The sequence below is a fragment of the Camelina sativa genome, chromosome 13, assembly GCF_030686135.1.
Source record: "Camelina sativa cultivar CO46 ecotype springtype chromosome 13, ASM3068613v1".
Taxonomy (NCBI): Eukaryota; Viridiplantae; Streptophyta; class Magnoliopsida; order Brassicales; family Brassicaceae; genus Camelina; species Camelina sativa.
Window position 1 is genome coordinate 4210930 of NC_141892.1, and position 16295 is coordinate 4227224.

Below are 16295 nucleotides of genomic sequence, written 5' to 3' on the forward strand. Positions count from 1 at the left end.
TATTATTTATCTTTAAAAATAAAATTTAGGATTGTTATATATATTTTTTTTCAGATTATTATGGTGGCACAAAAAAGTTTCTTTGGCTGAAACATCTGATACCAACATCAAACCAGCGGTTTTCAAAGAGGATTGTCATAGTGACCTTTTTCTACTGCGTTTTTCTATCTGAATTACTATGCAAATTTTTTTTGTTTGTTAGGGGCTTAATTGAAGGAGAGAATCGAATTTGGTTTCATTTTGTTGTTGTAACATGCTTTCCTGAGGTTATGAATAAATTTAGTGAAGTACTGCTTACTACATACTGATAATATGTTAATAGCGATTCCTTTATGTAAATAAATGAATTCTTTTATATATAAATTGTTAATACTTTAGAAATTATTCGAATATTGCTAGATTTTATTGGGTAGGCTTAGACTTCTCCTAAATTTTATCCTTTCAAATAATTGTAGTCAACTAACTAATTAATTACATATATAAATTTATAATTGATGGTCTTTTCATTTACCACTCGTCGGTTACAGATTTTTTTAAACAAAATTTTAAAAAATTATTTCAACAATTACCCTATGAGATTAACTCACTAGTTATTCCCACCACTTTAACAAGATACATAAAGCAAAATAATAATTATTCCCTATTTTCTTACTAGTTACTCCTCAGCTACATTTTAGTTATCGTGAATTTGTGGGAAAGCGACCAAGCTCGTTATAAACCTATAATATAGTTCTTGTAATACATTATTTCCTTCATATTCGTCAGTTATATTGAAAGAAGGTTTTACAGTCTGCATCATACATGAGCTAATGGCCGAGCAAGAATCTTTACTAATTTACAGTCTTCTTTATTTTTGTGTCATCTTAATTCTGAAATATATGTAATACTAATTTTTCTATGTTTAATTGATATATTTCTATAAATTAAAAATATGGATGACTATTTTTTACTAAATATAAGGTTATACTCTTTTTTGTTAATACTAAATAGTCAAAATAATTAATGGAATTCAATTGGTAATTAGTGTGCATTTTACTTGCCTCTCATTAAATTCTCATATTCCTTATTACCAGCTTAATTATATCCCTCCTTTGTGCTCTTAGCTCTCTCCTCCCCATTCTACACTAAACTTTTCTTCTTCTTTTTGTTTCATGGAAGACCAGAGAATACAAGAGAAGAGCCTCGCCCACTGCGCTGCACCGCCTTTGACAGCGGTGGAGAGATTCTTGAACAGCCAAAAGAGCGGTACCTTGTGTTTCAAGACACAAGAGCGTTCTATAGACCGACCGATTTTGAAGACGGCAAGGGCGATTGAGACTAGAAAGGACAATAAAGAGAACATGATGATGTTTGGTCCGAGGAAGGGGAAAAACTTGGCCGTTAACAGCGGAAACCGAAACGTTATTGGAGAAATGATCGTTAAAGGTGCAACTACTAGAGATTATCAAAAGAGTACTACTTGCAAGAAGCGACCATACAAGAATCTGATCAAAGGCCAATGGACAGCCGAAGAAGACAGGTATATATGTGTATTGTATGTAATTTTTCGTACTACTTCATGCGAGCTTGTATATATGCCTATGATTCTCTGTGGTTGCATCCATATATTATAGGAAGTTGATAAAGTTGGTGAAGCAACATGGAGATAGGAAATGGGCAATTATCTCGGAGAAATTTGAGGGAAGAGCAGGCAAGCAATGTCGTGAGAGATGGCATAATCATCTCCGTCCTGATATTAAGGTTTTAATAGATCTGTACTCTAACAAAGTTTCTATGAAATTCTTGGGTATATGAAAATAAATATATATTTTTCTTGATAAACAAACACTTAGTCCAAAATGTAAATATTTGTTGGTTTTGTTTTCTAGAAAGATAGTTGGAGTGAAGAAGAAGAGAGAGTTTTTGTGGAAGCACACACCCGAATAGGGAATAAGTGGGCAGAGATCGCTAAACTCATACAAGGACGAACTGAAAACTCGATCAAGAACCATTGGAATGCTACGAAACGACGTCAAAACTCAAAACGAAAACACAAGCGTTCGAGAAACGTGGATAGTAACAGCAGCGACATCGATGATCTCTCTCCATCCGCTAAAAGGCCATGCATTCTCGAAGACTATATTAAAAGCATCGAGAATAATGATAAGGACAATGGGGTGAACATCATCACAACTGGTGGTAAGAATGTTCTTTCTACTTCGAATCTTGATGACGGAGACTCTACATCGTCGCTCTTGGATGATCCTTATGACGAAGAGCTTGTTTTCCTGAGAAATATATTTGCGAACCACCCAGTTTCTCTCGAGCACATGGATTTGAGCCAAGGTTCTGATGAGATAACCCAGTCTTCTTCGTCTGGTTTCATGTTCAAGAACCCTAACCCTAAACCTAGTTTGCACAACAATATTGTTGGAAATCAGCTTGGAACAATGGTCATAGCAGAACCTGCCATTACTTCCCACCTCGCATCTGACATCTACTTATCTGATTTGTTGGACGGTTCGGCGTCGTCTTCTTCTCTTTCTTTTATGTCTACCAACAACAGTGAGCATGCCGCTGAAAACGAGTTGTTTGTGCCACAAGCTAACTCCACTGGCGAAAGAAGAGAAATGGATCTGATAGAGATGCTCTCTGGTTCTTCTACTACAGGTGGTACTAATAACATTTGGTTCCCATTGTTCTAGCTATATGAGTTATGACCATGTAATGTCATGAGATCATCTCATATTGATCAGTCCCTTATTTTCTATTTGATTTTATTGTTTTAATAATATTTCTTCTTTACATGTTTTATGAATTTTTTTTTATCAGAATAAGAAAACTTATATATGTCAAAATCACTAGGTTTATGCGCTATATAGTTGGTAATCGATCGATCTTTTTTTTTTTTTTTTTTTTTTTTTCCTTCTACTTTTGTGTTAATCTATTTTCTGAATGGTCTCATGTTAAGTTATGCATGCTTTTCGTTTGGTTCGTTTTTACGGTTTAAGGTGAAGTTGATTCTCACATTGGCCAAAGTTTTCATTCAAAACGTGGTCTTTAATGACAATACTTGAAAGGGTAAGGTCATATGAACGTTACAAATACGTTATATAACTCTTCATTGTAAATTATGAGTCACAAGAACAACTTTCATATTACGTTTAATTTTCCCCTATATGGCACTTTTTAAAAATAAAAAATATCATTTTAAGTAAAAAATAATGTGTTTATTGCCTTTCAGTTTTGAAAGGAAATATTATGTTGAGATCGTAACAGTCGTTAGATAGCTAATTAAAAATCAGAGTAATAAATGGTTTAAGTAATTACTACTACTGTACAAGTTAATTAAAATTAGAGCTTATGTAATGAATGGTTGTTAGTCTAGCTGGGAAAAAATGATTATGTCTGATCACATCACTTTTACGTATATTATGCAAAAAAATTCCCATATGCCACATATATATGTGTGTAATTTTGGAGGAATTGACGTGGGCCGTGGCAAATAGAGCGGCCCATAAGGTGAATATGGACCATAAATAGCTTAGTACATCACAAATATTTCGTCCACTCATTGATTCAATGATTTTAGGTGTTGAAATGTGGTAAAGTAACCTTGATTTTGTCGCACCTTATCAGGATCAGCTTAGGTCGATTAACTTGCTTGAACTTCGTAGCTTATTTTCTATTTTTTTATAAAAAAAAAATCCATTACTAGTCAACTAATACCATAGTCATAAAGCAATTCATCTACGCCACATTGGATTCCAAGAATAATGAAACCAGAAAATAAGAGAAAAGAGAAAAACAAGAGATGCTAGCTACTTCAGATTGGCCTAAGATTCCCAAATAGATGTCAAATGCATAACCAAAAGTAAGCAAACAATGTGGAGAGATATGGACAACACAACAGAAGCATTGAAGATGAAAGCAGAGAAGAGTGTAGAAGTGGTCCATTGCAAGAATTTAATTTCATTGAAAAATGCTTCTTCTTTTTTTCTTTTCTTTATTGATGTCTGTGGTCCAATTTTGGAAGTGGACAAAGCCTAACTTTGTGGTTTTAGAAGAGAGGCCAACAAATACGCCACTCCCTTATATTAGCAAAGACATATGAGATGTTTTTATGTTACTATAGATTATTATTCAACCAATACTACTACATTTGACCAAGAGATTATTGTACTACTGTATCATCGCCCAAACTCAAATTCGTTTAATGCATATTTCTCGACCAAAAACATTATTACTAAACTTTTACTAGATTATGTTTTATTTTTCTTAAAAGTTATATGCTATATATAAAACCACAAAAGTTCGACGTTTCATCGTCAATATTCTACGAAAACGTGAATATGGCCATATCCTCACGTCTGCATCTCGCTAATGTACAATTCAAAAGGATATAATAAGATAAAAAGCTTATAAGACTACACAAATTGGCTTATACATCTTATAAAAAGCTCTAACACGGAAAAGGTTGGATGGGGACACATTTGTAACATTATTTGATCAACAATGTAGTGAATTATTTGTGGCACAGTTCTGAATGTTAAGTTGAACACAACTCCGTTTAGATATCTAATGAGGTAAACAAATATTCAACAACTGATTCATATTGGATTACAGATAAGTGATTATACAAGAGATATTGAATATATATATATATATATATATATATATATATATATGACAATGTTAAATTAGTTATAAATCCAACAATATCAATATCTGTATTAGATTAGTGTTTATACATGAATTATCCTAAATTTCCAAAATTAGATATCAAATTTTTGGAAATATTAGTGCTGATACATCTTTTATTTGTCCAAAAATGAAGGATAAAAACTGGTTCTTATGTAAAAATTAAATATCAAAAAAATTTTAAAAATATAAAATAATGTTTTTATGTAAAAAGGTATATTACATTTTCCACCAATCATAACACTATTCTTTTGGCACAATAGGTAATGGTCACGACACAACAACGTCTTCACCAAAACCAAAGAACTAACTGAGTAAGAAGAAGAACCAGAGACTTTTTCAACAATGTTCACGACACAACAACACAACAACGTCGCTCTAGTGTGATAACAATTATCTTGTCGTGATCGACGTATACTTTTAGGCAATGAATAAAAGCCACACACGTATAGTCAATGAGACCTCGGTGGCTTTTTTGTTGCGAGCGTGAACAAATTCCAAAAAAAAAAAAAAAAACTTAATGCTTCTCATTAGTCATTACTATTCATCTACCGGATTTAGATAAATCCTTCTGGTAATTTTGCTGGCCTCTTAGTGAATTTGCACAAACCTGATCAAAAGTGCACGTCTAATATGTGACTCGTAAATTGTTTCCTTCTCAAATGCTTATATTTCTTAAGATATGCACCCGAATAAGAGTATCCTGTTTCAAATAATGTTCTCAAACAAAAAGAATTTTAGTAAGTATTAGAGATACTCTAAGATGCTATAATGTGTATCACGAATAATAATTATATAAATAAAAAGTAAGTCACTGGAGGAACAACTTTGGCATCGTTACAAAACAAAGTGAAAGATGGAGAAAAAACATCCTTTACGTTCCATCATTTTCAATCCACAAACCTGACAAAAAGCTTCCTATGTTCTTCCTCTACTCTTTCTTTATAATATAATAAAGTATTTATGCTTTCTTTAACTCATAATGTTTTGATGTGTATGTTGTCTATATTGTTAGGTTTCTTCTAATCTTCATCTATCACAAGCCAAGTGTATACAACAAAACAAATTAACAAGATAATAAAGCATCATTATTATAAGCATCATCCTAGTACGTATTAGAATATTCACTGTTTCACAAACATCTCGCCAGTTTAAGACTTTTAGCAAACTATGAAACGTCATTTTTTTTAGTTTCTTCTTCAAATCTGCCATGCCGATCTTCGGAATATAAAATATGATATCCAATTAATCTATATTTTGCTGAGATGATATTGTTTTTGTCTTGTGTTCGATAAATATAATTAAATGGTGATAGAACTTGACATGTCACCAGCAATCAAATACAATCATTATTCATCTCACACATCCATAAGGTTAATGATATCGCGCAATATATTAGTATAAGATTACATATAAGTTCCATATTAATTTTCATAGTAAATAATTTACAAAATCCATTGGACACAACTATATATTAGTGTTAACAACCCCAATTGTCATTTTGATTTGTGTTAGACATTTGATTTTTGTTACAAACTAAAACAAAACCTGTAAACAACTAAACATTTTTTTTTTTTAACAATCCCAAATGTCATTTACTCTGATTATTTGATTATTTTTGTTTATGTCGCTAATATGGATAGCAAAAGTCGCTGATAAGATTCTCTGTACCACCCTATACTCTTAGCTCGGTCCGAGACAAAAAATATGATTAAGTATGTCCAAATCCAATTTCAAACAAACACTTTTAGGCTTGTTTATCTAAACGTAGAAAACTAAGTAATTGGTGGTTACGTTGTCGTTCAATCAGTCATCTCGAGGTACAAAAGTTCAATGTGGAACTACATACAATATATGACCCAAAAAAAAAAAAAGGCTCTGGCTGCAATTTTCTTATCCGGTTTATTGCAGGTCCTACACAATGCATATCCAAGTTCAAGGTTTACTGGTCAATACAATCAACTTGGCGCATTGTATTGCAAGTGCTTGTTTATATATTGCATATAGCATATTTCATCAAGAGAAAAGAATACAATATTTAAGGAGTAGATTAGTTGAGCCGTGGACCGTAGGGCACTCCGTCTTCGTTTCTCTCGTACAAAAGAGTGTGGGGACGACAAGAGTTGTTGTGAAATTGACGAATGTGATCGTTAATGTGACCCTCTTTTGTCCAATCATGTGTTAGATGATTCGACACGAAATGTAGACCTTATCACACCGGAAGTTTTCTCGACACATGTCTTTACTTCTTTATTCATCACTCACCTTACTGTTTGGATATTTTGATATGGATTCAACTTTGTCGTTTACTCTCATATCATCCTCTCTCACGCACGCAATAGAAAAATAAAAGGTTACAAAAATCTATCTAATAAATCTTGGATGCAGTCGATGGCTACCAAACCTTCAATAAAAACACTCATCACTGTATTTTATGAAGAAAAAAAGAACTGTTATATGTCCACTGGTTACAACTTTCATATAAACGCCATTTTTACCGTTTAATATACTTTTTCCAAAAAATGAACCTTTCGGAAAACGACATTTGAATCTTTTTTATTATCACGTAGACGGAGGATGAATTAAAAACATGAGTGGGTGGAATTTAAAATAAACAAGGTAGAGAGAGAGGAGTGTGTTGTTGGCTGTATATATAGATAGGTTTTATACGACAAGTCCAAGTGATGGGAGCTATAATTAGAACGGTTAGGAAAGAGGTCGTTTGCACTATGAAAAAAGCTTTCATTTATAAGTCTGGATCATGCAAATATATATATATATATATATTTTATATATATAGCCAAATATATACTATGTTGTATGTGAAGTGAGATATTTGATTTTCATGTATGTATAATAATTTTTTAGAAGAAGTCATGACTCATGAGAGTTCATAACAAAACTTCCCAATATTCTAATATGTTATTGTGATAAATTTGTCGTACTTTCGATTAGACATCAATTACGAGCTTAGAGAAGTCAAGTTTTTGAAATTGGTCCCCGACCCCCACCCCATATCTCTAAATTTTGAAGATGTGTTTTTTTTTCTCGGGTCGCCAAGCCAATGTGTTGTGAATTATTTAGCTTTTTTTTTTTAACGTACAAAATGGTTATTTTCTTCTATTACAAAATAATAATGTTGGATTTTATTTAATTTGTACGGTTAGATTTCGTTATCTGATCGCATGCCAATTTTTCAGGGACCACGATTGTGGGAAGGACTATCACGACACGTGTCCTCTGATATTTTTTTTGAAAGTGCTGGGTAGTGACGTCATTATTAATGGTCCCCCTCCCTCCTTGCATTTCTTTTTTTCCTATTCGCTTACTCATTTTTTTTTTCTCAATATATAAAACAAAAAAAAAATTTGTTTAATTACTCGTAATCCTTTTTTTTTATTTGTATCAACAACTACAATATGCGTAATCTTGGACCCCAAAAATTTGGGAAATACAAAGATCAAACATAACATATAAATTTTCTATCTTTCATTATTAACTTTCTAAAGTAGTGAGTGACCCCAAAAAAAAAAAAAAAAAACTAAGCTACGAGGAAAAATGTATTATGAAGATAAAAGTGGTGCAGCTATTTCTTTTTCTTTTACTGTCACTTCGTAACTCGTATCGTATCATTCTTTTGCCGTCAACCTCTACCTTTTATTTTCTAAAACGATAAAACATTTTATCGTCGTAGGATTAGTTAATTAGGTCTAATCTCATTTTTATAATTATCACCAATAATTTGGTACTCTATAATATATTAAAAAAAAAAAAAAAACAAAGAAGAATAAAATATAGGAATAAATTGTCTTTTTGGTGTAAGCTGGTAACTGATATATAAAATTCAAACGTTCAACACACATACACATCTAAAAAAACCCTTATACTGTATCATTTTCTTTCTTTTTCTATGAAGAAGAAAGTTTCTGTAAAATATATGGATTGATTTATCAGAGAAACATCGAAGACTAATAACCATTAATTCTCTCTTCTTTCATCTTTCCCTCTCCAAAACAAACAAAAAAAAAAGATTCAAATACTATCAAATTCAGACGAAAACGATGGCGTTTCATAACAACCACTTCAATCACTTCACCGACCAACAACAACAACACCAGCCTCATCCTCCTCCGCCGTCGCAGCAGCAGCAACAACAACATTTCCACGAATCCGCACCGCCTAACTGGCTCCTCCGCTCCGATAACAATTTTCTCAACCTCCAGACCGCCGCAGCTACAAGCTCCGATTCTCCTTCTTCCGCCGCCGCTAACCAATGGCTCTCCCGATCCTCATCCTTCCTCCAACGCGGCGGCGGCACCGGCGCCAACAACAACGCAACAGGTTCAGGTGACGTCGTAGAAGACGTCACCACCGGCGGAGAGGAGTCGATGATCGGTGAGAAGAAAGAGGCTGAGAGGTGGCAGAATGCGAAGCACAAGGCGGAGGTACTGTCTCATCCGCTATACGAGCAGCTTTTGTCGGCACACGTGGCGTGCTTGAGGATCGCCACGCCGGTTGATCAGCTTCCGAGGATCGACGCACAGCTTGCTCAGTCACAAAACGTCGTGGCTAAGTACTCAACCCTAGACACCGCTCAAGGACTCCTTCCCGGCGATGACAAAGAGCTTGACCACTTCATGGTAACTTAACTTCTCTTTCCTTCTCACTTCATCTTTTAATTTCATTTATTTTTCGTTATTCCCTATTTTATTCCCCTTTCTTATTTTTTCGATTTTTTTGGGAAAACAAAATCAAATAATTTATTTTCGTCTTTTAGCTTATAGTGTTAACAAGGTTTGACAAATTGAAAGTTTCTTCATTTGTTTTCAAGATTTGTTAATAACTAAATCGTAGAAGTAAGTAGAAATTAGATTTTGTATAAGATTTGTACTTTGCACACCGACACACATGATCAGTGGGTTGGATAGTTCATCAGTCTAAACTTGTGATATTAGTTAAATATGCAGTTAAAAATTGACATTTTTATTTTGATTTTTGAGATAGATTTGCTGAGTGTATATATTATATAAGTGACACATATTGAGCAATTTTAATTATTGTAGTTATATACTTCTATATATATACACTCATCTGACAAAAAGTAGTTTGTAATTTTCTGTTTGTATTCCATCTTATCAAACTATTGATGGACGTGTTTGTATCTGTTGTCTGAAAGATAGATAATTCCATGTTTTGTGCAGACGCATTATGTACTGTTGCTGTGCTCTTTCAAAGAACAATTGCAACAGCATGTTCGTGTTCATGCAATGGAAGCTGTTATGGCTTGTTGGGAGATTGAGCAGTCTCTTCAAAGCTTTACAGGTTAGTTTTATCGTAAGAGTTTAACATTAATTTGCATTTAGCTGTAATGATAATTAACTCTTGCACAAAGACACCAGTTAGTAAAGTACTTTGCTTTCTAATTTCAATGCTGTTTTATGGTCCTGATTTCTTAAGGATTTAACATTTTTTTGTTGGGCGTGAGACAGGAGTGTCTCCTGGTGAAGGCACAGGAGCAACAATGTCTGAGGATGAAGATGAGCAAGTTGAGAGTGATGCTCATTTGTTTGATGGAAGCTTAGATGGGCTAGGGTTTGGTCCACTGGTTCCTACTGAGAGTGAAAGATCTTTGATGGAACGAGTCAGACAAGAACTCAAACATGAACTCAAACAGGTAACTACCGATATATACTATCTCCATCCTTTATACATTGTTTGGTCTATAAAGTTAGATTTCCCCATAAGACCAATTATAGCGTATCCTTCATGCTTCTTTATAATTTTAGCCCAAACAAAAGATGCTTCTGTTAGTTCAGTCCAATCAATCAAGAACTTGCAAACCTGTATTTCTGATCTTCTCAAAGACGATCAATATATACATTTTTATCACTTTTGTGCCAAGAAAGCTTGTTTGATGAGCTAGTCAGTTTACAACATTTACGTACCCTCGACACTTATATATGCATCAAATTTTTGTGGTTCACCTATAGTTAGCTTGATCTAACGATATAGAACGATATTTTTGTGAAAAGGGTTACAAGGAGAAAATTGTAGACATAAGAGAGGAGATACTGAGAAAGAGAAGGGCTGGAAAATTACCAGGAGACACCACCTCTGTTCTCAAATCATGGTGGCAATCTCATTCTAAGTGGCCTTACCCTACTGTGAGTTCACTCTTTTTTACCTTTTTTCTTTTTTCTTTTCAACCACTCACATGAACACGCGTAAAGGTTCTCTAGTAATTCTCTCCCACAAATCTTGTACTACATCATTTTCACGACTTCACTTGCCTTCTCAATTTTCCTATATTAAGTTTTCAACGAATGAGACAACTTTTGGCAGGAGGAAGACAAGGCGAGGTTGGTGCAAGAGACGGGTTTGCAGCTCAAACAGATAAACAATTGGTTCATCAATCAAAGAAAAAGGAATTGGCATAGCAATCCATCTTCTTCTACCGTCTCAAAGAACAAACGCAGAAGGTACTTCACACGAACAAAACTTTGTAGAAAGAGTTATTTTATTCAAGATTAGACAATATAATAGCAAACGACGACAAGATACAATATTTGAAATATATATGTTAGGTGTGACAAAGTTTAGCTTGTTTAGGTATTGTTAGACTAAATTTGGAGAGTTATCTTTATGAAGCAATGCAGGTGAAAATAGCGGAAGAGAGCGTTGATGTCACTTTGAAGCTTGCATGGATAGCTTGATAGAAAGTTGGAGACATGAAGACAAAAAATTCTTACACAAAACAAACGTAGAACGTAACTTTTGTGCCATTACATGGTATGACTTCCATATTTCATAATTATTAGAGAACACGCAGAACCCAAAAGCACGATTTGTAATATGAAATTTTAGATGGAATTTCTGATAAGATCGTCACTGCAATCTCCACCACCAATCCATCATCATATATATATTCTTGTGAATAACATGGAGTTTTCTCTTTAGCATTTGTGCAATCATTGGCCGTTATATAGCCTGATGGGTAATTTTTCTTAAGTGATGTTCTCAGGGGTTTCCTTAATTTGTTTTGTGAGTTGAACCACGTATTTATTATGTTACATTATTTGTTAACCCTAATACCAAAATATGATACGGCCAAACTCCGTGTTATTGCATTCGGAGCTGCAAAGGTCGTCGGCAAAAACGACCGAATGAGATGTTCTCTGCTGTTGTCAAAATTACTAAAACATTATGATCAGTTTTCCCATTTTGGCCCATCTTCTTCATTTTCCATTATGGGCCTCGTCGTCCCCCTCTACGTACCTTGCAGGGTTTACAAAACTAGTTCATCTGAAAAACGCCGACGTTTCATACGTTGTCCTCTTGTCTCTAAGGACGTCATTTAGATTTTGACGATATGCTGTAGGACACTATTAGCACTTTTTATTCTTGTTAAGTAACAAGTGCTATGGCCTATATGGATTTTGAACGATAACGATCCATACTTTTTTTAATTTGGGTAGGGACGTAGGGTTCTCCATCCATACTACATATACAATTAAGTCTCTTTTTTACTTATTTAATCAAGGTGGTGAAATAACAAAAACATTAGCAAAAACCACTAATTTTGGTCCATAGCCATCTAAGATCATGAACAATCCAAATTTCAGATTATTTGTAACTAATAAGAAACAAAATTCAAATCAATTTTGCATTGTTCATGATCTTATATATGTGAGGCTACTATATATGAACCAATATATATATAATCTTAATGGTTTGGTTTTGCTTCAATTATAATTTTCCATAGAGATAGATGGACGAGTGGTGAGAGTTGAGAGAGACTCTTGTCAGCGGAATAAGATTGCATGACACGGCATTCTGAACGTTGTGGGGTTTCCTGATTGGTCTTGTCCTCTACTTACATGACAGTCATATGAGAGGAGCGCTTATATATAGCTGGCTGGCCCAATCATAAAAGACAGCTAGCTCTGTGTTATCCGTTATGTGGCAGCAGCGACGAAACAATTGCATTGCTTCTTCTTCTTCTCTCTTTTTTTTTTTGTCATTATGGATAATAACCCACTATTGCTGAAGATATCAAAGATTCGTTATCTGAAAGTGACGCAGAAAACACAAAAAAAGTACAAATAAAAAGTGTTAGTGGGTAATTGGAGAGGATATATATTATAGAGAATAAAACAGAGAGGACGACAAAGAAGTTCAATAATATTCTCTCTATAGTTTATTATCATGCGCTTCGTTATGTTACACGTTAGCCAATGTATAAGGAATATAATTTCTGATACTTTCATATAAGTATATTAAGATAATCATTGGTACATATATTATAGATTCGCCTGCCTGGTGTTTAATTTCTGAAAAAAAAACTTAAAATATATGTGAGAGAAGAAGCCCTTCCCGAACACATGTACGAGGAAATAACGGTCGAATGATCACATTACATACTTCTCCAAATATTATATATATTTTGAAATGCGATGACTAATTTTATCTAGGTACGATAACAATTCTAGTATATAAGTTGAGGACGTCACGATTTCAAATATAGTATATAAGTATATAACCCTCTTTTTTATAGTATATAACTTTGATGGCATCTATATTCACCGTTGGAGTCACGATGCAATTTATCTTTCGTGCATAGTTGATTGTATATTGATGGTTATACTTTGCGGTCTCGTGATTGTGCGTTTAAATACGATGAATAACGATAGAAGGATCTCTCACTTTTTAAACAAATGTTTTGTCTTTCAAAGGCCACATTACAACAGCACATGATGTAAAAACATTTTTTTTTTCGAATAAATTTTACATATATATTATTCATGAAAAAAAAAGAGATTGTGTGTTTGTAGTTATTAAATTGCATACGATGAATAACGATAAAAAAGAAGATAAAAAATATTCAATATGGCTAGTCCACCATAGCAATTATTTAATTCTGAAGTGAACAGATATTTTGATAACGCATGCCTTTACAGTTGACAAAAGAAAGCATACCCCTTAACAATTTGTAAATTACATTAATATATTAAAAAGGTACATTTTTAATATAATCACGATATATTATATATAACGCATGCCTTTACAGTTGACAAAAGAAAGCATACCCCTTAACAATTTGTAAATTACATTAATATATTAAAAAGGTACATTTTTAATATAATCACGATATATTATATATAAATGTATGGTGGATAAAAATATCTTAACTTGAAACGATCAATGACGATGATTGACATTGATCATTTTGTGACTCAATGGGAGATAAAGTCTGGAAATAATTGTAACTTGTCAGAGAAAAACTAGAGAATGAGGTATACTGTATATAACACAATAATAAAATGTATTATGTATATATAGTAGACAAAACGAGGAAGATTTGAGGCATCAAAAGAGAAAGAGACATGTCGACTGATGGCAAGTGGGTATGTAGCACTATGTAACAACACAAACGTCAAAACATGTGCGAAAGCGTTTTCTGGTTCGCTTTTCTTTTTCAACAAGCATCCCCACTTCACTTCACTTCGCAGTTCACACTCCTATCTTCAGTATCTCCTCCACTTGTTTCGTGTTTTTCAATATTAAATTTTAAATATCATGGGATAATACTATAATTGGCCTCCACTATCTTAAACGGGCTTCGTATGATTATGCCCGTGACAGCTTACCAGAAGAATCTCTGTATTTTGATTAAAACTAAGGTTTTCCTGATCACCTAATCCATAATTAGTCGAAACGTAAAGATTGGTTCTTCATATATTTAATTCCAGTAGTTAAATCAGGTCTCTGTGTTCTGAAAAGTATACCCAAACGGCCAAACCTTTCTTTTGTTTCGGCATGAGACATGTCGTCTATAAAATTAATTTTCGTTTTTTGGAAAAAGATAAAAATTTACACTAAGATTCTGTTTTTACTTTTTACCTCAAAAAAGTACTAAATCGACAGTGTAATTTGGCTTTGGAAAATTCGATTGGCATTCAAACCAACCCCGTACGTTGTACACCACTGTCTTGCTACGACGGTCTCAATGATCACGATTCGTAAATCATAAATATTAGTACAATTAATGTTGAAACGTTACCATAAATATTAGTATAAAGCTAAAACGTTTCTTTTTTTTTTTTGGTCAAAAAAGCTAAAACGTTTCTATAAGCTAGTTTCATTATGATGCCGACACAATCTATCTGTCTCCTTGTCCTGAACTGTTGCAATCTTTAATGCTTTAAAGTTTCACCCTATCTGTTGCAATTCAACTTCTGCTATATTTTGATACGAGTCAAACAAACGGCACGCATATCTTTTACTAGAATCTTTCACTTGATTCACGTTTCAACTCTTTTCCAACAACACTCTTTGTTTAATTGAATCCTCAGCACAAGAATCTATCTCCTCACTCACCATATTCTGCTATAGTTCTTTGATGAATCAAGAAACTATGAGCATCTCTTCTTCCAGCTAAATATAATGTGGTAATTAATGAGTGCTAATACCAAATCCAAAATTGAATGATAGGATATAATATGCAATCGATTAGATCCACCCACATTATAGGGTTTGTCGATAAGTGTGTGTGAACTGCATTTGTAGAACAATTTTACAAAGCACAAAGTAAAATATTTATTTACAAACAAAAAAAAAAGATAAGAGAAATATACAGAAAAAGATTCTTTTTATTTGCACACATCAATTTTACATACAGGTATATCAAATCAATATGGCGAATGAGAGAGACAGACAGACAGAGAGAGAGAGAGAGAGCATTTACATATACACGACGTCATGTTCGTACGTCATTTCTCCGGCGAACAGTTACATTCCACCGTCACACATATTAAAAAAAAAAACCGAAAAATATATTTGTTTAGAATATCTTTTCATTAACAGAACCGTCAAAACGAGATCAAATCAACCGTGGCGGATCTCGTCTTAGTCACCGGAGACTGAGGCAACCTCGCCGTGAAATTCGGAAAAGAACCGTCGTCATCAGAAGCTCTCACATCGTCCTCGAAATTGAGCGCGTAACTCAACGGATCATAACTAAAATCTCCAGGATAACTCTGGCTGTGATGTCTCTGATGATGATGATGACAATTATAACCACAATTGTTGCTACGACACGTAACCTTGATACGTGACTTCACGCGGCGGCACCGATCTCTCAACTCTAGCTCCTGCGCGGTGGATTTGAGCCATTCGTAAGGAGATCTCGGAGTTCTTGGTCCTCCTCCTCCTCCGATCATCATCGCCTCTGGCTCAACCACAGCGTTTGCTCCTAAACAACAGATGGGAGATCTCATTCTGTGATTAGTTCCTCTCGCCGTCGTTGATCTTGCGGTCGAGGGAGAGCTGCATTCGTTGTACATTCTTTGATCTTGATAAGAATATTTTCTTGAGGAGAAATTGTAAAGAAGAACAGAGGAAAATTAAAAATGGTTTCTTGAATTAGAAAAAATAAAAGGAAAAGTGAGAGAAAGAGAATGAGTCTGAGAGGAAATAAATAGGAAAAGAAAAAAAGATAACAAAAATGCGTGGTTGATGCGTGGGCTTTGGGCCCGATCCGCGTGTTCTATGGCGTTTGTTTTGTACTTTTGAAAGAAATTTCCACAGGATAACTAAAAATTGCAACTTTGTATAAT

The 16295-nt window shown here is 33.9% G+C and overlaps 3 protein-coding genes across 4 annotated transcripts; 2 read left to right on the forward strand and 1 right to left on the reverse strand.

Annotated features, from left to right (window-relative positions):
- Positions 1-1104: 1104 nt before the first annotated feature.
- On the forward strand, positions 1105-2791 carry LOC104735120 (transcription factor MYB64-like). Its single transcript, XM_010454843.2, has 3 exons — positions 1105-1519; positions 1614-1740; positions 1869-2791. Exons 1-3 carry the CDS (start codon positions 1152-1154, stop codon positions 2682-2684), a joined length of 1311 nt encoding a protein of 436 aa, XP_010453145.1. The 5' UTR covers positions 1105-1151; the 3' UTR covers positions 2685-2791.
- A 5335-nt stretch (positions 2792-8126) lies between these two features.
- On the forward strand, positions 8127-11634 carry LOC104735121 (homeobox protein knotted-1-like 4). Of its 2 annotated transcripts, none has more exons than XM_010454845.3 (6): positions 8127-9320; positions 9882-10002; positions 10170-10354; positions 10713-10844; positions 11023-11159; positions 11337-11634. In XM_010454845.3, the coding sequence occupies exons 1-6, from the start codon at positions 8742-8744 to the stop codon at positions 11338-11340; spliced, it is 1158 nt and encodes a 385-aa protein (XP_010453147.1). In that variant the 5' UTR covers positions 8127-8741; the 3' UTR covers positions 11341-11634. The 2 variants fall into 2 exon arrangements, with proteins under 2 accessions (XP_010453147.1, XP_010453146.1); XM_010454844.3 differs by having other exon boundaries at positions 8444-9320; positions 11329-11634.
- A 3677-nt stretch (positions 11635-15311) lies between these two features.
- On the reverse strand, positions 15312-16125 carry LOC104735122 (uncharacterized). The gene has a single exon (XM_010454847.3). The coding sequence runs from the start codon at positions 16020-16022 to the stop codon at positions 15549-15551; it is 474 nt and encodes a 157-aa protein (XP_010453149.1). The 5' UTR covers positions 16023-16125; the 3' UTR covers positions 15312-15548.
- Between the last annotated feature and the right edge of the window lie 170 nt (positions 16126-16295).